The following is a 22419-nucleotide window of genomic DNA, read 5'->3' as shown; positions in this document are numbered from 1 at the left end:
GTTTGATTTACTTGCTAATTGGTTCTTCTTATTTCTTTTGATTGCGTAATCTGGAAAACGGATATGAATAAAAAAGCGATGCCAAACAACATCATAAGGATTAATTTGATTTTTAGGCATATATTGTTTCACTTTCTCTACCTACTGATAATGTTAATGGTGCTAAAGTGCAAGTTATCAGTTCAGTCCAATGGGAGATGACTTTCTTCAGAATTGCAAGATAATCTGCACTAAAAGGGAATTACCCATCAACTAAGTTATGGTCTGCAAATTTTTTCGATCATATTGGAAATAGTCAGGGTAAAATTAAGCTAATACAATTGTAACTATGTTCTAGTTGCGCCAAAGCGACACATTTTTTTGGTTGCACTGGACATTTGTTTTCCCAAGTTGGCTTGGCCCCCCTATACTCGAATCCTGGCTCCGCCCCTGGTCGCCGTGGAGCTCGCGCTGGTTAATTTCGCTGAGTCACAGCAAATAGGATTCGGCCCAAAGACATCTCCTTACTCCCGCCATTGCCCCATCGACCACTATTCCTACGAAGTAGAACTTCCAAAAATGATAATAGAAATAATTAGGGACGAGGCGATTCGGTGCCCAGGCTCAACTGCATCCGTGAAGAATAGAAAATTTTAAAAATACTAAAAAAAATCAAAAATAATCTGATTTTTTTCATAGAAGATAATTTGGTGCATGAGGTGCGCTCCAAATTTTAAATCATTTGAACATCTGAGTTGCACTCGGCAAAAAAGACAATTTTGAGTCTGAAAAGTTTATAGTTCATGCGTTGTTCTGGCCTAATTTTTTTTTGTTGAACGGTACTCATATGTCCAAATGATTATGAAATTTCGGGTGCATCTTATGCACCAAATTATCTTCCATGCAAAAAAAAAAGAATTTGTCTGAATTTTTTCTTCGTTGGGTACAAATGAGTCTGGGCTTAGCAATGAATATTCGAGTAATTAGTACATACTCACTCCATCCCAAAATTAATGTCGCTGATTTAGTATAAAGTTATACTAAATCAACTATACTTTAAAAAAAAAGAAATCAACTACACTTATATTTTAGGAGGGAGGGAGTAATTGGCTGCGGATCTCCGTCAAAATTGCTGTTCTGAGTTCCGACTTGTGAATGGAGAACCGCACTGTCACCAACTCTAGCAAGTGGCATAATTCCTAGGATTAGTGGTGTTCATTCAATGCCATGCTTATCATGCATGGCCCAAATGATCGACTGTTGCGATGTCTGCAGATTAATCCGTATCAGTAACCAGTACTACCTCCCCCGCAAAAGAAAAGGTGTAAAGGGCGATTTGTCCTGTACTGTTATATAATGAAATGCATTTGGTGTTCCTTTCAAAAAGGTAACCAGTACTACTATGTTGGGTAACAGAAGGATATCCAACCCTAAAAAAAGAATCCAATAACTACCGAACGTTCGGATTTTGAGCATTTCGTCTCGAACGTTTTTATATTGCAATTTTAGTTCATAGGAGAAGGCAACTTCGTCATTTTTCGTTTTTTGTCAGAAAATTGCCATGTTTTTTTAATCTCGCGCAAACTAAACTTGCCACCTAAACCCGTTCGGGTTGCCACCCTTAACTCCCGAACGTTCGGGAGTTATCATTACCGGGAAAAAAAAGGATATCCAGGATGATTATTTCCGATCAGGGAAAAGGGAAAGACTGTGCATGTGATGGACGATTAGACGTTTAATTTTAATTTTTAATTTCATTTTGCAGGGTAAAGAAGAAGTGACGGACGAGATTGGTGAATGGTGGTGGCATCTTCGTCTTGGTCACTCAGGCCGTTGGAACATTTCCAAAACTGTTTTTGCCATGGAATGCATCAGTTCGATTTCAAGTATAGTACTCCTATATACTCCATCCACCTTAAATCCCTTTTTAAAGTAAATAAAAGTAAGGTTATAATAACTAATTAAAGGAGAGCCGACCAAGCTCGTACCTTATTTTTGAACCCCAGAAATCTCAGCTCTGCACCTGCCACTCTCTATATATACCAGTACCATCGCTGGGACTACGTACCTTCTTCGCCCTCCGTTGCTTTGTCATATAGCTTCAGTTACCGTAACTACGTACTGCTGTAAGCTGGATTTGTCTGGACCGATGGTGATCTGGTGCGCTGGTGTCTCCCGCTGTCCGTCACGCCGCCCGTGCGCCCGCTCCTGAGCCCTGACGTGTCCCTCTCGCGGCGCCCCGGCCGTCTGCTGCCAACAGGGCACACATACCAAGACACGATCCACACGACAGCCCCCAATCGATCGGCGCCGCTCGGGCTTCCTCTTGTGCCCCGGCCGGCCGCCTCTAGTCTTCCTCCCCTTTTTCAGCACTGCTCTCCTCCTTCCTTCCTTGTTCGTCTCACCGTCCCGTTCCGAACTAGCCAGCCACCATCTCAGCGTCGTTCGTCGTCGTCTGGCCGAGAAGGATGGGAGAGTCGCCGTCACTAGCGCCGGCGCCGGCCAAGGTGTACTACGACGGGTGCCCCGGGTGCGCCATGGAGCGGAGGAAGGACAGCAGCACGGGGACCCCGTACAAGGAGCTCTTCTTCGTCGGGATCACCACCTTTGCATCATGTCAGTATCCTACTTCCTCCGTCCCAAAATACTTGTCATTAAAATGGACAAAAAAGATGTATCCAGAACTAAAATACATCTAAATACATCCCTTTTATTTATTTTGATGACAAGTATTTTCGGACGAAAGGAGTACTTACTAAAACCAAGAGGATTAAATTACTGTCATGGTCGATCTTGCTCTTGTCTTGTCTTGCTCCGGCGAGCTGGAGTATTTCTTAATTCATTCCTTCTCTCTGTCTTATCTTATAGAGTTAATTACACGATAGTATCATAATTGGAACGGTGGTGACGAATTGGTACCATTTTTGGTAATTTTTACGTGTCAGTACCATGTTTGAGACTGTCTGTTACAAAATAGTCTAAACCGCGTATTGACGGTGTATCTGACAGTTAGGGCCCGCCTGTCAGATGCTGATGTAGCATGTTCTTTTCCAAAAAAAGACCCTTACCTCTTATTTAATTACGCATCCATCCCTGGTTTGCTAAAGAGCGCCCTGCCAGGATTTTTCTTTTAAACGAAAAACGAAAAAACACGCCCCAAGCGCGGTGCCAGGATTCGAACTAGCTATGGAGGGGTCGCAGCGCACCGTCGCTGATAGTTTCGTCCATTTCGTTTTTTTCCTGTACTTGTTTTTATTCGTGTTTTTTTTGCGTGTCTCTTTTATCTTTTCTCAGATGGGTATTCTTCGGGCCGTACGCAGTGTGCATATCATATATAGAAGAAATTATACACATGTATATATATATATATATTGAATGATGTGACAAACATTTTATTTAAATATGATACACTTTTGTAATATATGATGCAATGAACTATTTTTAATTATATGATGTGATGATCGTTTTTTAATATCGTATAACATTTAATAAGAAAATTTTAATAAACACATCTTTTTAATATACGATGAAATTTTTGTAAATAGGGAAACACAAACAAACATATATGTTCACACAATTTTATTAATATACGGTTTACATTTTTGTATATAGGTTGAACAATTTTCTTAACGATGAACATTTTTGTAATTTATGTTGAACATTTTCTTAATTTATGATGAGTTTTTTTATTTCATTTATAAATTTATTATGATAAAAAAATTAATACATGTTATCAACTTTTTAATAATAGTGTGTTGACAATAATATAATCAATATCGAGTAAGTAAAAAAACTGTGTGTTGGGCATATAATTTTTGTAATAGTTGCGTATTTGAATAATATAATGAGGTTACACAATAATTGTTTATGGTTCTGGTCCTAGCGAAGACACATAAAATTGGCCCGTGCATATAAATCTTCTAAAAAAAGCACACTTAATAATAGTAATATGTAATCGGAGAAAAATGTATTAATGTTTTTAAAAAATAAAAAAGAGTAATTAACGGCACGCAGCCGCGATAGGCCCAACAGCCGGCCCAGCATGTCCATGTTTGTATAAAAGAAATCTCGCATGTTATTTACCACTTGCGTTCTTGCGGCCTGGTGGCTAAGAGCGCGTCTGCTGTTTTTGCGGGTCGCAGGTTCGAATCCTGCTGGGTGCTGTATTATGTTTATTTTATATATATTTATCCCGTTCGATGGAAACTTCCAATTAAGTCCGAAAGAATAAAAAAAACTCCCACGCGAACTTTTTCGCGCAAAAATAACGGGCCTTTACGTGATTACATATAAAGTAAAGGGGTTTTCTGCAAAAGAACATGCCACGTCAGCACCTGACAAGCGGGCCCCAATTGTCAGATACACCGTTAATACATTATTAGATATGGTTTAGACTATTTTGTAACAGACAGCCTTAAACATGGTACTGACATGTAAAAATTACAAAAAGTGGTATCAATTCGCCACCACCGCCTCAATTGTGGTACCATCGTGTAATTAACTCTATCTTATAGCCACTGCACGTACGCTGTATCACTTCTTAATTCATTTCTTAGTTCTTGCTCGTAGCAATTTATTACGTACTGTATATGTTATAATGTACTCCAGCATAACTGATACCCCCCCCCCCCCTCTGTGTCCGTCCGTCTGTCTCCATCCATCTTTTTCAGCTTTGCCGATCACGTCGCTGTTCCCGTTTCTCTACTTCATGGTGAGTTCGCCTTCACATACCCATGCCATTTTCCCTTTCTTCATAGCTACTAGCTGGATTTCACTCTTCATTTTGTCTGGGTGCTTGTTTTAGAGATTTTTTACGCTTGTTTTAAGACTGCATATTAGTCCACCTCACCCTAATAAAAAAAAATAGACTACATGATAGTCTCGAACTGCCCAGACATGTTCGGTTGGTCGATAGCTATGCAAAATTTACCTTTTTGCCAGTAAGCTATTTTCATCTGTATTTGCCAAAAAGCAGATGCCATGCAAGATTCAGGGGCATATCCTAGTGATCACCAGCCAACTATTCTTTTTATTTTACTGAACGTTTTTATAACCCGACTGTAGGCAGGAAACTCCTTTCCTTGTGTCCGGTTTTTACAATAGGCCTGCTCCAGTTAGTACTTATTCTCTCGTTGTGCACCCCTATGATCTGCTATCTTCCTAAGATATATATTTTGCAAAATAAAGAATGTGAAAGTACTCAGGTTTTTCCCTTCTCTAAATCAGATACAAGACTTGCACGTTGCTCAAAGAGAAGAAGATATTGGATTCTATGCTGGATTTCTTGGTAAGATTTTTTGTACTACATAACTGTCATTCTGTACCAACAAAGTTTGATGCACTTGTCTTTGTTTCACAAATGTACCAACGTTAATTCTAATTTTGTACATACACAGTAAAAGTTTCAATGAGCAACGAAACTCATGCATACTTACTTTGTTTCAGAATAATGTCAATATTCGGTACATAACTGTTAAATTCCTCCTGTAGGTGCATCATATATGGTTGGTAGAGGTTTCGCGTCGATCTTTTGGGGCATGGTTGCAGATCGCATCGGACGAAAGCCTGTAATTGTATTTTCACTTTTCACGGTGTAAGTATTGGTGACGATATCTTTCCCTCCAAACGGATGAAAATTTACCACAACATTTAATTTTCATTTTCTTGTCTTTTATTAGAGAGAAAAAAAATGTACACTAATTTCCTCATGCACATTTCAGCATTGTGTTCAACACTTTATTCGGATTAAGTGTGAAATATTGGATGGCTATCACTACAAGGTTGCTTCTTGGTGCACTAAACGGATTTCTAGCACCAATCAAGGTACCTTAAAAAACAAAACTCAAGGGACAGTCGCAGGAATGAACAACAGCTTTTTCTGTTAATCATGTCAAATGTCTATTTCGATAATGTTATGGTTACACGGGGATGCAGGCTTACTCCATTGAAGTTTGCCGGGATGACGAACAAGCTTTGGGCATATCAATTGTAAATTCAGTTCGACATAAAACACTTAACTACCTATGCATAGTCCATAATAACACTGAATCATATCATGAACTCAGTTTGATATTTCATAAACGTTCAGGTCAATACAGCATGGGGATTAGGCCTTATAATTGGCCCAGCAATCGGGGGCTACCTTGCACAGGTAATATCACAGGCGTTAGTCATATTCACTAAGATTTTCGTTTGACCATTTTTGTCTACTTATTACCAGCCAGCCAAACAATATCCACACATTTTCCATGACAAGTCAACGTTTGGGAGGTACTCATTTCTCCTATCATTGATTTGTTCATACTAAATGGCATAAATATTTTCCCATTTTCATGTATGTGATCCCGACCATGCAGGTTGCCATATCTTCTTCCATGTCTTTGCATATCAATTTTCGCAACCTTCGCCCTCATAAGCTGCATATGGCTTCCGGTGTGTACAACCTGAACTATGCATACTGTATATGTATATCTATTGAGTTTTGTTTGAATGCTATGTATTCACATCGATGCACTAAACAGGAAACACTACACAAGCACAACAAGTTTGAAATGAGAGCTGAAACGGCTGAAGCTGGCACAACTCAGGAAAGTACAGAGTCACCTAAGAAGAGCTTATGGAAAAATTGGCCGTTGATGTCGTCAATTATCACATATTGTGTCTTCTCCCTTCATGACACTGCATATAGTGAGGTAATATACAGTATGATTAAATCATGATATATAGAAGTTCTCCAAAAGGACACTGCAGATCTAGGTGCAGTAAATATATTAATTCTTGACCCATTGTGTCTAAAATTTATACATATTTTTCATGCAAAGCTCATATGCTGAATGCAAGATGAAATTTTCTAACCGTTATTTGTTACAATTCAACATCAGATATTTTCCCTGTGGACTGTAAGTGGTAGAAAATATGGTGGACTTAGCTTTTCATCTAAGGATGTCGGTCAAGTTCTTACAGTGGCAGGTAAGCATAGTTTAATCTGTTTATTCCCTAATTTTTTGAACATTTTTGCATACCTCTTAGTGATTTATTTTTAAGCTGTAAACATGCAATCTGTTACACTGTAGGTGTCAGTCTTCTTGTATACCAAATCTTTGTTTATCGTTGGCTCAATAATACGCTAGGACCTGTAAACTCAACCCGCATCGCATCTGTGAGTTATTAATGTGACTCTTTTTCTTTATGCCAATTTCAGTTTACTTAATAATTCACTGTCTCCTATTTTTGTAAATTGACGATTACCATTGCAGGCCCTGTCTATACCAATTATTGCTGCTTATCCCTTTATGACACACTTGTCAGGAATAAGACTTGGTCTGGCTCTCTATATTGCAGCAATGATTAAAAGCGTTCTTGCTGTAAGTACTTTACGAGAATATTGTTCGTAAGGTTTAAGCCATCTTTACTTCTAGCTAATAGTTACATACATGTGCCACTAAATCATCATAGATAAGAATGCACGCTTGGTATTTAGTGCATGTCTGATTCAATTTTTTTTTCTTTCACGAATGCTAATCGCTGTGATGTTGATCAGATAACTAGAGTTTCCGGCACTTCTCTTCTACAAAACAATGCTGTGGTACGTGGCCAACTTATCTCAGTTCACCGGAACACTGCCCGAGATCTTTCTCGCAGAAAACAGTATTTGTCCAATTCACTAATGTGTACACAAATTCCTCATTTGAGTTGGATCTTATTTTGGACAGCCCCAAGGGCAAAGAGGTCTGCTTGCGGCGTCTCCGGCGGGTCGGGGGCGTGACTCGTGCGGGGGTTGGTGGCGACGGCGGCTCGCGTTCTGCAGCGCGGCGACGGGGGCTTCGCGAGCCCGTTTCGGGCTCGGCTGGGCCAGGGGTGGCCCGGTTTGCCCCTGTGCTGCGTCCGGCCGGATCCCGCCGGGGGCGGTGGAGGATGTCCCCTCCCGCGAGGCTGCTGATGTTGCCGCTCCTGGTTCCCGGTTGCGTCGTCTTGTTTCCGTCGGTCCCGTTTCGTTTGCCTTGGTGAGACGGCGATGGAGACTGCTCGACCGTGGTGGCGCAAGTTGGTGGGCGGTGTGTTTGGTGGCGCGGGATGGATCGTCTGGGGTCGTGGTTGGTTGGTGGGCGGGAGAAATCCTTGTCGGCCGGGCCGGCACCGACGCGGTGACGCTCGTGGGCGCCGCCGTGCCTTCCTGAAGGGCGTCGGGCATACCCCTTTGTAAGACAATAGGCTTTGGGGGGAACCGGCACAACCCTCTAGGGGTGGCCTATCACATATATATATAATGAGGTGGTATACAACGTTACAATATACACATGTAAATACAGTCTAACACCCTCCCTCAATCTTAGCCACTTTCTAATGAATCTAGAAGGGTAAGATTGCGCCTGCAAGTCTCAAACTGTGGCAAAGGCAATGGCTTGGTGAAGATGTCAGCAAGTTGATCCTTGGAAGAAATAAACTTGATCTGTAGTTGCTTCTGAGAGACACGTTCACGCACAAAGTGATAGTCAACTTCAATGTGTTTCGTTCGGGCATGGAATACCGGATTTGCAGAAAGGTATGTAGCACCGATGTTATCACACCAAAGAACAGGAGGCTGTGATTGGGGTATACTTAACTCCTGAAGCAAGGACTGTACCCAGATAATCTCTGACGTGGCATTGGCCACAGCCTTATACTCAGCCTCAGTACTGCTACGCGAGACAGTAGCCTGTTTCCGAGCACTCCAGGCAATCAGGTTAGAGCCAAAGAAGACAGCATAACCCCCCGTGGATCGCCTGTCATCCGGATTGCCAGCCCAGTCTGCATCAGAATATGCTGAAAGACAACCAGAGTCAGAGGGCCGAATATGCAAACCATGAGCCACCGTGAAACGAATATAGCGCAAAATCCGCTTAACAGCAGACCAATGAGTGTCACGGGGTGACTGCAGATACTGGCAGACTCGGTTAACAGCATAGGAAATGTCTGGTCGCGTGATCGTCAAGTACTGGAGCCCACCAACAATACTCCGGTACTCGGTCGCATCAGAAGAAGAAAGAAGCACACCATCAACAGCATTGAGCTTATCAGTGGTAGACATGGGTGTAGTCGTCGGTTTGCACTTAAGCATCCCAGCTCGCTGCAACAAATCCAGAGAGTACTTCTTCTGCGTCATAACAAGGCCAGCAGCACGAGAAGTAACCTCCACACCAAGAAAGTAATGAAGCTTCCCAAGGTCCTTGACCGCAAAATCAGCACCAAGTGAGCGAACAAGCGCAGTAGCAGCCGACTGAGAGGAGCTGACCAAAATGATATCATCTACATAGACCAACAAGTACATAGTAACCTCAGGCCTTTGAAGAAGAAACAATGAGGAGTCAGCAGTTGATGATGCAAAACCATGAGCACGAAGAGCCATTGCAAGACGAGCATGCCAAGCACGAGGAGCCTGCTTCAGACCATAAATTGCCTTGGACGGACGACAGAGATGATCAGGGCGATCCGGATCAGAGAAACCCGGAGGCTGGCGCATGTAAACCTCCTCCGCCAAGACACCATGAAGAAAAGCATTTTGAACATCAAGCTGACGAAGAAACCAACCTCGAGTAACAGCCAGAGAGAGAAGAAGTCTGATGGTAGTAGGCTTGACCACTGGACTGAAGGTGTCTTCATAGTCAAGTCCAAAACGCTGTCGAAAACCACGAGCAACCAGACGAGCCTTATAGCGCTCAATGGACCCATCAGAATGCCTCTTCACTTTGAAAACCCATTTGGAATCAATGACATTTACCCGTGATTGTGGAGGAACAAGAGTCCATGTCTGATTGCGAAGAAGCGCTTGATACTCCTGCTCCATGGCCTCTCTCCAATGAGGAATGCGCATAGCAGCTTGATACGTGCGTGGCTCAGAGGATGGATCTGCGAGAGCAGCAGACATGCACGCCGCTAACCAAGCAACTGTGCCATCGTGACGTTGCTTAGGCTGAAAAATGCCACTCCGACTACGCGTATGTGGACGTAGAGCAGCAGCAGGAGCCGGCGGAGGCGAAGGTGACGGAGACGTGACGGTCGCCGGAGATGCAGGAATCACCTCAGGCGAGCTCGGGACAGACGACTCCGGGCTGCATGGCGAAGACTGGCCCGACGACAGGGGCTCAGAGGCCATGGGCGAACCGAGAGTGGGCGAGGCCAGCTCCGGTGACACCGGCCCAGACGGCCTTGGCGAGGCGAGAGCAGGCGAGGCCGGCCCTGGTGAGAAGGGCCCAGACACCCTGGGCGAGGCAGGGGCGGGCGAGGCCAGGCCTGGTGATGACTGCCCCGACGCCCTGGGCGAGACGGGGACCGAGGAGGCCGGCCCAGTCGGCGGGGTTGCAGGGCGCGACGATGGCGAAGGCAGCCCAGAAGCCAGAGGCGACCGGGCCAGGACGTCGATCGGCCGTGCATGAGCACGGAAACCAAGGCCATGCAGGGGCGCCATGTGCTCCTCATGCACAACAGAAGGTGCCGAGGATGAAGGCGATGGCGACGAAGAGGAAGATGGCACTTCCAGAATCTCCAAACGAGCCCCACGACCAGTGCCTGCACCATGGTTAGGCAACAATAGAGGAGAATATGCAACATCATCAAATTGGTCAGAAGCAACAGAGGATGAATGCATGACAGGTGGCTCGGTAGTGGACACAGGGAGTTTGGCAAAGGGAAAAACATGCTCATCAAACACAACATCCCGAGAGATGTAGACACGATTAGTGGGCACATGAAGACATTTGTATCCTTTATGAAGAGAGCTATAACCAAGAAAAACACACTTCTTGGAACGAAACTCGAGCTTACGCTTGTTATATGGACGGAGATGGGGCCAGCAAGCACACCCAAACACCTTGAGAAAGGTGTAGTCCGGTTGTTCATTAAGGAGAACTTCGATGGGAGTCTTCATATTCAAAACACGAGTGGGAGTACGATTGATGAGAAAACATGCAGTGGTGAAAGCATCACTTCAAAAACGAAACGGAACAGATGCATGGGCCAAAAGAGTCAGACCAGCTTCAACAATGTGACGATGCTTACGTTCTACTGAACCATTCTGCTGATGTGTATGTGGACATGCTAAACGGTGAGTGATCCCAAGCGACTGAAAGAAGGAGTTGAGGTTGCGATACTCGCCACCCCAGTCCGACTGAACATGAACAATTTTGTGCTTGAGAAGGCGTTCAACATGTTTTTGGAACTGAACAAAAATGTCAAACACATCAGATTTACGTTTGATAAGATAAAGCCAGGTAAAGCGGCTGTAAGCATCAACAAAACTGATATAGTAATTATGACCACTAACAGAAGTCTGAGCAGGACCCCATACATCTGAAAACACAAGTTCTAAAGGATGTTTCACCTCACGACTGGACTCCGAAAAAGGAAGTTGATGACTCTTCCCCTGCTGACAAGCATCACACACTGCTACATCTTTATTACTAGACACATTAGGAAGCTCATGACGACGCAAAACATGCCGGACAATAGGTGTGGCCGGGTGACCAAGACGAGCATGCCACTGTGACGGAGATACCCGAACTCCACTGAAGACGCGAGCGACGCCAGGATGCTCCAGACGATAGAGACCTTGGCAGAGCTGCCCACTAAGAAGAATGTCCCTCGTGCCCCGATCCTTAATAAAAAGATCAAAAGGATGAAATTCACAAAGCACATTATTATCACGAGTGAGTTTAGGAACTAAAAGAAGATTACGTGTCACAGATGGAACTCGAAGAACATTGCAAAGTTGAAGACTCCTATTGGCATGTCTAGTGAGAAGTGATGCTTGACCAATATGAGAGATGTGCATACCTGCTCCATTGGCGGTGTGGATCTTGTCGGAGCCATGGTAGGGTTCACGAGTGTGAAGCTTCCCCATCTCACTGGTCAGGTGCTCTGTCGCCCCAGAGTCCATGTACCAGTGGGGATCAATGGAGTAGGACTGAGTGTGTCCCTGTGGCTTCTGCGGCGGCGGACGATCAGCCATGGCGACCTGACGAGCAAAGTTGCGTGTATCCTTCCCGTCATTGCCGAGACCAAGAAAACCCCGCTGGAAGCGCTTATGACACTTCGAGGCCCAGTGCCCATCGCGACCACAAAGCTGGCACACACGTGGACCGCCAGCCCCTGGTAGCGTCGCAGTAGGAGGAGGGGCCGAGGCGGGTGGTGGTGACTGCCCCGAAGGAGCCCTGGATGAAGCAGAGGAGCGACCACCCTTGGTGGCGGCGTTTGCCGAGAGGGCGCCGTTGCCCCTGGATCGGCGCGTCTCGACTCGTTGCTCAGTAAGCAGGAGGCGTGAAAAGACCTCGTGTGCTGGCATGGGCGTGGAGTTGCCCCTCTCATTGATGATCTCGACTAGGGCGTCATACTCCTCATCAAGACCATTGACAATAAACGAGTTGAACTCGGAGTCGGTGAGAGGCTGTCCAATGGAGGCCAGCGTGTCGGCGAGACTCTTGACTTTGTTATAGAACTCAGTGGCGGTGGAGTCAAGCTTCTGACACTCCCCAAGTTGGCGACGGAGCCCAGATACACGAGCCTGCGACTGTGCCGCAAACGAGCGCTCAAGAATAGTCCATGCCTCGTGGGACGTCTTGGCGAAGACAACAAGCCCAGCAACGGCCGGAGAGAGCGACCCCTGGATGGAGGAGAGGTTCGCCTGATCCTGCCCTGTCCAGACACGGTGAGCCGGATTATAGACCGGACCGTGCACGCTGTCAACCAGCGCAGGAGGGCAAGGGAGAGAGCCGTCGACATAGCCAAGCAGATAGTGACTCCCAAGAAGCAGAAGAACCTGCGCGCGCCAGAAGATGTAATTGTCCGACGACAACTTGATGGTGATGAGATGGCCGAAGTGAAACGGCGGCGGCGGCTGCGATCCCATCGAGGAGACTGGCTGAGGTGAGACCACCGTGGAGACAGTCAGAGGGGCAGCCGGCGCGGTGATAGAGGGCGCGATGGCCGCGGTTGACGCCGCGAAGCCTGCCAGCGCGACGTCCTCCGCCACCAGCGGCGCAGTGGCCGAGGGCGCGACAGCCGCGGTTGACGGGGCGGCGGCGGTGTGGGCCACAAGCGCCTGCCCGGGCGAAGTAGCAGCCGGCGGGAGCGCGAAGAGGGAGCCGACGCTCCGTGTCCCGATCGGCGCCTGAAGGGAGGCGGCATCCAGCGGCCTCGAGAGAAGTGCCGCGAGGGAGGCCGGCAGAAAACCGGTGGCGGTGGAGCCGGACGCAGCGGCGGACGTCATAGCAGTCGGGCGACGGCACGGCGGGCGCGGCGGCGGCGGCGGCGGCGGCGGCGGCGGCAGCGGCGGTTTAGGGTTTTTAGGCGGAAGCGGACGTAACCTAGCGTGATACCATGTAAGACAATAGGCTTTGGGGGGAACCGGCACAACCCTCTAGGGATGGCCTATCACATATATATATAATGAGGTGGTATACAACGTTACAATATACACATGTAAATACGGTCTAACACCCTTCCACCTCACCCCTCGCGTACCGGGGGAAACCCTAGGACATGTCCGGGCAACAGCGTCGTCATCGTCGCAATCCTTCTTGAGGGTGTTGTTTGGTATGCGGCGGTCAGGAATGCTAGGAGCGTGGTGGTATTTTCCGGTGGGCGCGGCGGTTGCGGGTCCTCATCGTTTTCGTTGATCCGCCGGTGTTGGCATTATTTTCTCTTCAGTTCCTTTTTTTGTTTCTTTTGGGCTTGCTTGTGCTGTGGCCTCAGCATTTGTATCGTGTGGTCGTTGCTTTATAATATAAAGCGGGGGCAACCCTTTTTCGGTAAAGAGGTGCTGCGAATGGAATAGCCACAACATTAATGTCCTTATTCAAGTCTGTTGCTCCAGCTGGGGCAGGTGTTCTGTAAGTAGTTTTGCTTTCTTAACCTCCTCTTTGTTGGAAAGATAAGAAGAAGAGTAAAGTATTTCATGATCTGAACTTCCCAGATTGAACAATGGTTTCTGCGCAAAAATGGGTACTGTTTTAGAAATACTGGTTCAGTAAACACAGAGATGTTGCTATTATCCATAGCCATTAATATCGATGCTAGTCTTATTATCACTTTCCTAGCGTAGTGAGCCCATGTGGCTGTGTTACATGAAAATAAATCTAAAATCCAGAAGCAATTCTAATAAGCCATAAATATGAAGATAAACTTATTGTTGAAAACATTTTTGTGATTGCAGATTCTCGTGGGCACAGAAGCGCCAGCACGCAGCGTTCTTTCCAGGTAAAAAATGCAGTTCCAAGACATATGTCAATTGCAGCGTTACTAGTCCTCTGAGTTGTCAATGGTTAAAGTATAAGCTGTCGTGTTAATCATCTCATGATTCGTCATGTATGTTCAGGTGACCAGATGGTGTTCCTTCTACTGAACGTGACAGAGGTCCTTGGGCTCTTGCTGACCTTCAAGCCTTTCCTGGCAGTCCCCCAACACTACAAGTAAAACCTGACAGAGCACCTGTTTAGGTAGCGCTAGAGAGCAATGCGTGTGGTTCTGTGGCACTGGCGTGCTGTAAGCGTGAAGACTGAGGAGTCTTGTTTTTTGTACCTCTAGATAGATGTACCTACCGTAGCAGTGTTGCTGGCACTGTGACCTCCTAAAGCAAATCGATCGGTCGACCAATCGGGCCATCGATCGCTAGTCTTGGATTGCTCCGTTGCTCTCCTAGTTTCTTAACCTATGTGTAGTACAGTAGTACGTACTCGTAGTAAGGAGGAATAGAGGTAACCTGAATGAATCTTTCGATTTGTTGATGCAACTGGGGGTGCGCCGTTTGCCCTGCTTCGGGTTCGGGTCCGAGGAGAAAAACAGAGAAGTCTGGGAAACAGTTGAGTTGAGGCGGCGGGTGCTGAGATGAGATTGACTGACAGCAGTAGTGGGTCGCCGTTGGTTGCTGTGCGAGCTGCTGAACGATTATGCATTACGATGGGTGTGGTCACTCATGGTGGTGAAACGCGGGTTGGATCTTGGGGTTGTGGTTAGGAGCAGGGGGCTGAGCGCCTCGTACCCGCGACCTGGAGCCTGCTCGGCGTGCTCGACGCTATCGCCGACGCGGGCCTGATACCCGCCGCTGCGCGAGCGCCCGGCGATGACGCTGCCGGAGGCCTGTGGCGCTCCTTTGTCGCTCGTCGAGTCGTCTCGTAGCGCCGTCCGACCACCCCTTCCGCCCCGTACAGAGAAGCGCGGTTTTTTTTATTCTTTTTTTTTTGAGAATAAGAAGCACGGTTCGTGCCCGGGTGACGGATCATAAACGATGGGCTTTTGTGGTCCAAAGCCCCATGTGAAGGCCAGTGGGCTCTAAGAAACATATGGACGCCAGTTTTCACGAAAATCTTGTTGCCTAAAAAAAGGTAAAATCTTGTTCACTTGTCTCAGAAAAATAAACTAAAATTTTGTTCACTTTCCTAAAAAATAATACTGAAATCTTGTTCACGGAAAAAAAAATTAAGGGTCGTATTCGTGGGTGTGCACTGTGTTCAGAAAAAAAAACCAGAGAGCTCCCCTGGAAGAATCTTAATTTTTTTTGATTACATGCCATTGCCACCAGAAATTCATGTCCATATTCGTGGTCCTAATTATCACGATCAATCTTGACGATCGAAGAAAACCCTCACCGTTTATGATTGATCCATGCGTAGAAGCAAGCACAATCCAAATTAATCGGATGATACTTAACTTGACATTTACGCAATTTGAGAAGCGCAAAGAAGTTATGGAAGCCAAGCTGAAGTATATGCTAGAGAGACGTAAACTGGGAGGTTTATGCTCTTGAAGGCAGGCCCGATTATTTATGTGTAAGATACATAGCTTACACATTTCTTGCACGCAAGGGAGCTCTCTCCCCCACTTGAAAGGAAGGAGGGACGATATCTCAACCTGCGATATGACCTTTTTTTTTTTTTTGAAACAAGATATGACCTTCATCTTGTTCGTGCCATGTGGACCCGATTAATGATTTGCAAAACCGCCCACACCGATATGGGAAAACCGTCCTTGATGAGGCGTCTAATCTAAGTACTTCCATAGTAGTGTAGGATGTACTACCAGACGAGGTTAATTGATCGAACTGGAAATACGTACATCGGAAATGATATACAGAAATGGATTGCTTAACCCCGAGTACACGTTTCTTGCATTGCATCCACAGTTAAGCAACAGATAGGAAGCATCTATATAACGAGTTAACGATCGTCGGGAACATTCGCATATCTGCACACGGTAGCCTACTGGTCTCTTCATCCATTGCTGAGGTGACAAAGCTAGCTGCATTGGATTGGAGCGCAAGAAGATGGAGGGGGAGACGACCAAGAGGCTGGCCACGCTGGTGGGCTGCAACTACGTGGGCACGCGCTACGAGCTCCGCGGCTGCATCAACGACGTCGACGCCGTGCGGGACACCCTCGTCGCCCGCTTCGGCTTCGCGCCGGCCGACGTCGCCGTGCTCACCGACGGGCGCGGCGCCGAGGTGCTCCCGACGGGAGCCAACATCCGGCGCGCGCTGGCGGACATGGTCGCCCGCGCCGCTCCCGGGGACGTGCTCTTCTTCCACTACAGCGGCCACGGCACGCTCGTCCCGCCGCACCACGGCGACTCCGGCGCGGAGGAGGAAGCGATCGTGCCGACCGACTTCAACCTCATCACGGACGTGGACTTCCGGCAGCTGGTGGACCGGGTGCCGCCGGGCGCGAGCTTCACCATTGTGTCCGACTCGTGTCACAGCGGCGGCCTCATCGACCAGGAGAAGGAACAGATCGGGCCCTCCGTCGGCTCCGACCCCAGCGCGGGGTCCACGGCGCCCGCGCGCACCGCCCGGTTCCTTCCCTACGGCGCGATCCTCGACCACCTCTCCGCCGTCTCGGGCATGCCTTCCTCCCACCACGTCGCCGACCACCTCGTGGCGCTCTTCGGCGCCGATGCCAGCGCCAAGTTCCACGTTCACGGCGGCAGCGGCAACGGCAGCACCCCGTCCACCACACCCGCACCGGCGCCAACGCCGCCGCGCCCGGACGAGGGCATCCTGCTGAGCGGGTGCCAGACGAACGAGACCTCAGCGGACGTGCCGGCCTACGAGGCCAGCGGAGGCAAGGCATGCGGGGCGTTCAGTAGCGCGGTGCAGAGCGTGCTGGCGGCGCACCCTGCGCCGCTGAGCAACCGGGAGCTCGTGGCGAAGGCCAGGGCGGTGCTGGAAGAGCAGGGGTTCGAGCAGCACCCGTGTCTCTACTGTACCGACGCCAACGCCGAGGCACGGTTCCTTTCGCAGGACAAGAAGGAGGAGACAGCGGTGGGCGCGGCAAGCCCGGCCATGTCGGCGGCGCTGCTGTAGAGCACGTTCAGCTCACGAGCTACGGAGCGGGCATGCGTTTCATGTGTCGTGTTTTACTGTTTCTGCGCACGTCGGATTGAATGAGGGGCCAAACTCACGTGCTATATTGTTTGTGTGTGGGTCAAGTTTATAAGTGTGTGTATTATATATACACGGATTTGTTATGACTCACTTGCATATACTCACGTGTAATCATGGTAGCGTTCAAGTCATGAAATCTTCGCTTACAACTCTGTCTTCGCTAATTTTAAGACGTGATGTGGGCTTAGTATCTCGAAGATGTTCATAAGTTTAGAGTGTGCATGTGTATATTCAAAATGATGAGTGTATATACATGTATGTGAGCATTCACAGTTGCGTTGTGTTAAAAAGATAAATAAACGTGTGAACGAAAAGAAAAAACTCAGTCTTCGCTTCTTATATTATTTTTTTCTTACACAGTTGCCGTTTTGTTCATCCTTCATACTTCACTGCATGTCTCTGTCATTGCAAGTTTTTGATTTATTTTCCTTTTTCAAATCTACGAACTCTTTTAATCGCTTTTGTTTTAGCGTACAAAGATTTTTTACATGTCACAAACAATTTTTAAAAATTACATGAATAGCAATTTTACATTTTTATGAACGCTTTCCTAGTGGAATGAACATTTTCAAAAATGGTATAAATATCGTGTATATGCTATGAATATGTTAAAAAAGTCTGTAAACAAATTTTTACATTTCTAGAACATTTTGAAAAATCATGAACATATTTTTAAATAGGTGAACATTTTTAATGCACAAAAAAAATCTTTAACATGTGAACATTTTCATAAGTGTTGTGCCTCTGTTTTTAAATGCATACTAACAGTTTTTATATGTCATAGATATTTTAAAAAATTGGTCAAATAATTTTTCACTTCTCATGTACATTTTTTAGAAAATGCCAGGAATAATCTTTTCAGCATGTAAACATTTTTGTGGATGGTAATAATATTTTTCTAAATGTGATGATGCTTTTTATAAATGTGTGAAAGTGTTGAAATGCCATATTTTTATTGAAAATGTAAAGAATTTTCTTAAAAGTTTCTGCTCATTTTTCGTGAGTACATTTTTCTTTTATGATGATTTATTTAAATATTTGATGCATATTGTTTTTATATTTTTTCGAATATTATGAAATATCTACTATTAAAAGGGAGTTGGTGGGTTTGCCTTGGCTTCTCCCCGATTTTTCTCCCCACGTATCCCTCCCTCTTTTGTTCGTTGTTGATTCTTTTTGTTAATCTTAATCGGTGCCGCAGAATAATAAAACCAACAGAAATAGAGGAATTTCAAATAATCTAAACCAAATTTATACTTTCTAAAAACCACGTAATTCATTAATTCAATCAAATTAAATAAAATGTTACTAAGATACTTTCCTTGCCTTCCCTACATACCCAAATCAAATCAAATCAAATCTTACGAAAGGTTTAACTAAACCAAAACTTTCCTTGCCTTCTCCTACTCATACGCAAATCGAATTAAATATTACCAAAATATAGAATATGGTGAGTGTAAGGTATTTGTCAGACGACATTGGTGTTCAACCACTAGAATATTGAAAGCGCAGGTTATCTCCCTCAGAGTGGTGAATGGGAGATTTTTATAAATTCATCAAACTCTGAAGAATTCGACGAAGATCGGAGTGAAGAAGTAGAAACACAAGGAAAATTAAGTCATCAATCAGGATACATAAGAGTGAAGAACATGCAATTAAACAATCATACACGCATGAGGAATAAGAATTGAGGAAATGAAAGATAACTTGATGAAATTCTTCAGTTCAAATTCGTCAGAGGATAGATCACAAATTCATCGGCAGCGGAATAAAGTAAGGAAGGGTTGAGGAATTTGAAACCAGGTTGGCTCGGTGAAGACAATGCAAGTTGGTAGACCAGTCCCAGTTGCTGCATCAACTGTACGTTTAGTTGAGGCGGCTGAGTCGCAACTCAGAGGACGCACAGTCATCACCGTATTCCTTTTGAGCTAAGGCCCGCAGACCTCGCCCAATCACTCGGGGTAAGTCTCCAAGGTAGACTTCCAAAACCTTCGCAGACTTATTCACCGGCACAGCACAATGACTCTTGGTGTACTCAGAACTTGACGCCTAACCATCTAGAAGAACGACAGACTTCAAAGGTAACAGGTATCGGATCACACAGATTAATCCCTTCAGTGACTCAATCACTTTTGCTCTGGGTTTTTCCTCACTTAGGATTCTCTCAAAGTTGTCGGATGATGGGTTGCTCTGTTATGACAAGTGTCAAGTTCTTTCGGAGCAGCCAACCAACAAGTGGTTGTGGGGGACGACTATTTATAGCCAGGGGCAACCCGACATGAATTGTCATAAATGTCTTTCTCTGATTCGACCACTGTCAGGATAAGGATCTACTCGACAGCTGACACGCGGCGCAGCAACAGTCGGAATTTGAACTCTCAAATTTGTTGGGGCACTCAATATCCTCACTTAAGGCACATCGCATTGGCGAATTCCTAACTTCTCAGCCTGACCAAATTCGTCAGCGACCAGATGAATTTCGTCGCTATCGCTAGCAAATGTGTTAGCTATTCTCGAGATTTCCAAAGGCTTCACTCGAAGCAGCTTGTGTATGAGTTTGAGTAAGTTTGAACATCATTTTGAAAATGTAAAATATATTTCACCTAGACCCCTTTTACAGTACAATTTTTCTTATGACTCAAAGAAGAAGCAAACGAAACTATGAAAACAAAGTCTTCACATCAATTTCTTCAAAGGCCGTACCAACTTTATCATCAAATTCTTCACTTGAAGAAATCTTTTTCAGGGGTCATTTTTCATGTTTTAAACCAAATCTTCTGGAACTCTTTCTCCTGTGTATACTCATAAATACATTAATTCCATAATCTATTTGTCTTCAATACTTCAAAACCTCTAAAGAGGCATTTGATGCACTTACAAATATGTATGCCCCCATTGTAATGCATAGATAATTAACTAATATGTGTATAAATGAGGTAAAATTAAAACAAACAGAAGCAAGGGTGTGAAGGCTACACCTACGGCCAGCTAACGTGATGGATACCAGTCAAACGCACATCCTCCACGGACTAGCTGCTACATGGGCCGACCCATCTTACTGTTTTTGTGCGTGAGCTTCCCATCGAATATGGGAGGGTTCTAGAACGCGTTCTTTTTTAGTTTTTGTTGGTATTTTCAGTTTTTCTCATAATTATTTATTTATTTTTTATTACTTCATTTTGTGTTCCCTTTATCCCTATATTTAATTAATCAACATTTTTTCAAATTTAGAGTTCACGAGCATTATTTCAGACTCGCAAGTATTTCGTGGATCCATTAACAATTTCTAAGTTTCTGAAAGTTTTTCAAATTTTGTGAACATTTTCCAGTCGACAAAATATTTACAAATTCAGGGACATACTTTGATTGTGCACTTTTTGAAAGAAATACGCCCTAGAGGCAATAATAAAGTTATTATTTATTTCCTTATTTCATGATAAATGTTTATTATTCATGCTAGAATTGTATTAACCGGAAACATAATACATGTGTGAATACATAGACAAACATAGTGTCACTAGTATGCCTCTACTTGACTAGCTCGTTAATCAAAGATGGTTAAGTTTCCTAACCATAGACATGAATTGTCATTTGATTAACGGGATCACATCATTAGGAGAATGATGTGATTGACTTGACCCATTCCGTTAGCTTAGCACTTGATCGTTTAGTATGTTGCTATTGCTTTCTTCATGACTTATACATGTTCCTATGACTATGAGATTATGTAACTCCCGCTTACCGGAGGAACACTTTGTGTGCTACTAAACGTCACAACGTAACTGGGTGATTATAAAGGTGCTCTACAGGTGTCTCCGAAGGTACTTGTTGAGTTGACGTATTTCGAGATTAGGATTTGTCACTTCGATTGTCGGAGAGGTATCTCTGGGCCCTCTCGGTAATGCACATCACTATAAGCCTTGCAAACAATGTAGCTAATGAGTTAGTTGCTGGATGATGCATTACGTAACGAGTAAAGAGACTTGCCGGTAACAAGATTGAACTAGGTATTGAGATACCGACGATCGAATCTTGGGCAAGTAACATACCGATGACAAAGGGAACAACGTATGTTGTTATGCGGGTTGACTGATAAAGATCTTCGTAGAATATGTGGGAGCCAATATGAGCATCCAGGTTCCGCTATTGATTATTGACCGGAGACGTGTCTCAGTCATGTCCACATAGTTCTCGAACCCGTAGGGTCCGCACGCTTAAAGTTCAGTGACGATCGGTATTATGAGTTTATGTGTTTTTATGTACCGAAGGAGTTTGGAGTCCCGGATGAGATCGGGGACATGACGAGGAGTCTCTATATGGTCGAGACGTAAAGAACGATATCTTGGACGACTATATTCGGACATCGGAAAGGTTCCGAGTGGTTCGGGTATTTATAGGAGTACGGAAGAGTTACGGGAATCGTCGGGGAGTATATGGGCCTTATTGGGCTTTAGGGGAAAGAGAGAGGGGAGTGTCGGTGTCAAAACCGGCGGATCTCGGGTAGGGGGTCCCGAACTGTGCGTCTAGGCGGATGGTAACAGGAGACAAGGGACACAATGTTTTACCCAGGTTCGGGCCCTCTTGATGGAGGTAAAACCCTACGTCCTGCTTGATTAATATTGATGATATGGGTAGTACAAGAGTGGATCTACCACGAGATCAAGGAGGCTAAACCCTAGAAGCTAGCCTATGGTATGATTGTTGTAATGTATGTCGTGTCCTACGGACTAAAGCCCTCCGGTTTATATAGACACCGGAGAGGGCTAGGGTTACACAGAGTCGGTTACAATGGTAGGAGATCTACATATCCGTATCGCCAGGCTTGCCTTCCACGCCAAGGAAAGTCCCATCCGGACACGGGACGGAGTCTTCAATCTTGTATCTTCTTAGTCTTGGAGTCCGGTGGACGATGATAGTCCGGCTATCCGGACACCCCCTAGTCCAGGACTCCCTCAGTAGCCCCTGAACCAGGCTTCAATGATGATAAGTCCGGCGCGTATATAGTCTTCGGCGTTGCAAGGCGGGTTCCTCCT

General features: G+C 45.5%; 2 protein-coding genes across 5 annotated transcripts; both read left to right on the top strand.

The window, feature by feature from the left end:
* The first annotated feature begins 2058 nt into the window (after positions 1–2058).
* Positions 2059–14740, top strand: LOC119308369 (protein ZINC INDUCED FACILITATOR-LIKE 1-like). Of its 4 annotated transcripts, XM_037584497.1 has the most exons (18): positions 2059–2595; positions 4650–4690; positions 5206–5266; positions 5470–5572; positions 5700–5802; positions 5914–5967; positions 6068–6130; positions 6200–6249; positions 6336–6411; positions 6501–6671; positions 6861–6948; positions 7053–7138; positions 7236–7343; positions 7520–7564; positions 7692–7707; positions 13769–13841; positions 14165–14208; positions 14327–14740. In XM_037584497.1, the coding sequence occupies exons 1-18, from the start codon at positions 2448–2450 to the stop codon at positions 14422–14424; spliced, it is 1428 nt and encodes a 475-aa protein (XP_037440394.1). In that variant the 5' UTR covers positions 2059–2447; the 3' UTR covers positions 14425–14740. The 4 variants fall into 4 exon arrangements, with proteins under 4 accessions (XP_037440394.1, XP_037440395.1, XP_037440396.1 ...); XM_037584498.1 differs by lacking the exons at positions 7692–7707; positions 13769–13841; XM_037584499.1 differs by lacking the exons at positions 7520–7564; positions 7692–7707; positions 13769–13841.
* A 1438-nt stretch (positions 14741–16178) lies between these two features.
* LOC119308370 (metacaspase-9-like) lies at positions 16179–17532 on the top strand. The gene has a single exon (XM_037584500.1). The coding sequence runs from the start codon at positions 16271–16273 to the stop codon at positions 17303–17305; it is 1035 nt and encodes a 344-aa protein (XP_037440397.1). The 5' UTR covers positions 16179–16270; the 3' UTR covers positions 17306–17532.
* Positions 17533–22419: the final 4887 nt, after the last annotated feature.

This window comes from Triticum dicoccoides, chromosome 5B (genome assembly GCF_002162155.2).
Source record: "Triticum dicoccoides isolate Atlit2015 ecotype Zavitan chromosome 5B, WEW_v2.0, whole genome shotgun sequence".
NCBI classification, from domain to species: Eukaryota; Viridiplantae; Streptophyta; class Magnoliopsida; order Poales; family Poaceae; genus Triticum; species Triticum dicoccoides.
This window is presented reverse-complemented; position numbering and strand designations above follow the sequence as displayed.

Bases quoted from the DNA above. Each gene is read 5' to 3' on its own strand.
- LOC119308369 (XM_037584495.1), top strand. From the start codon at position 2,448: ATGGGAGAGTCGCCGTCACTAGCGCCGGCGCCGGCCAAGGTGTACTAC. The intron at 4,691-5,205 runs GTGAGTTCGCCT...TCTCTAAATCAG, and splicing joins TCCCGTTTCTCTACTTCATG to ATACAAGACTTGCACGTTGC. The intron at 6,949-7,052 runs GTAAGCATAGTT...GTTACACTGTAG, and splicing joins TCAAGTTCTTACAGTGGCAG to GTGTCAGTCTTCTTGTATAC.
- LOC119308370 (XM_037584500.1), top strand. From the start codon at position 16,271: ATGGAGGGGGAGACGACCAAGAGGCTGGCCACGCTGGTGGGCTGCAAC.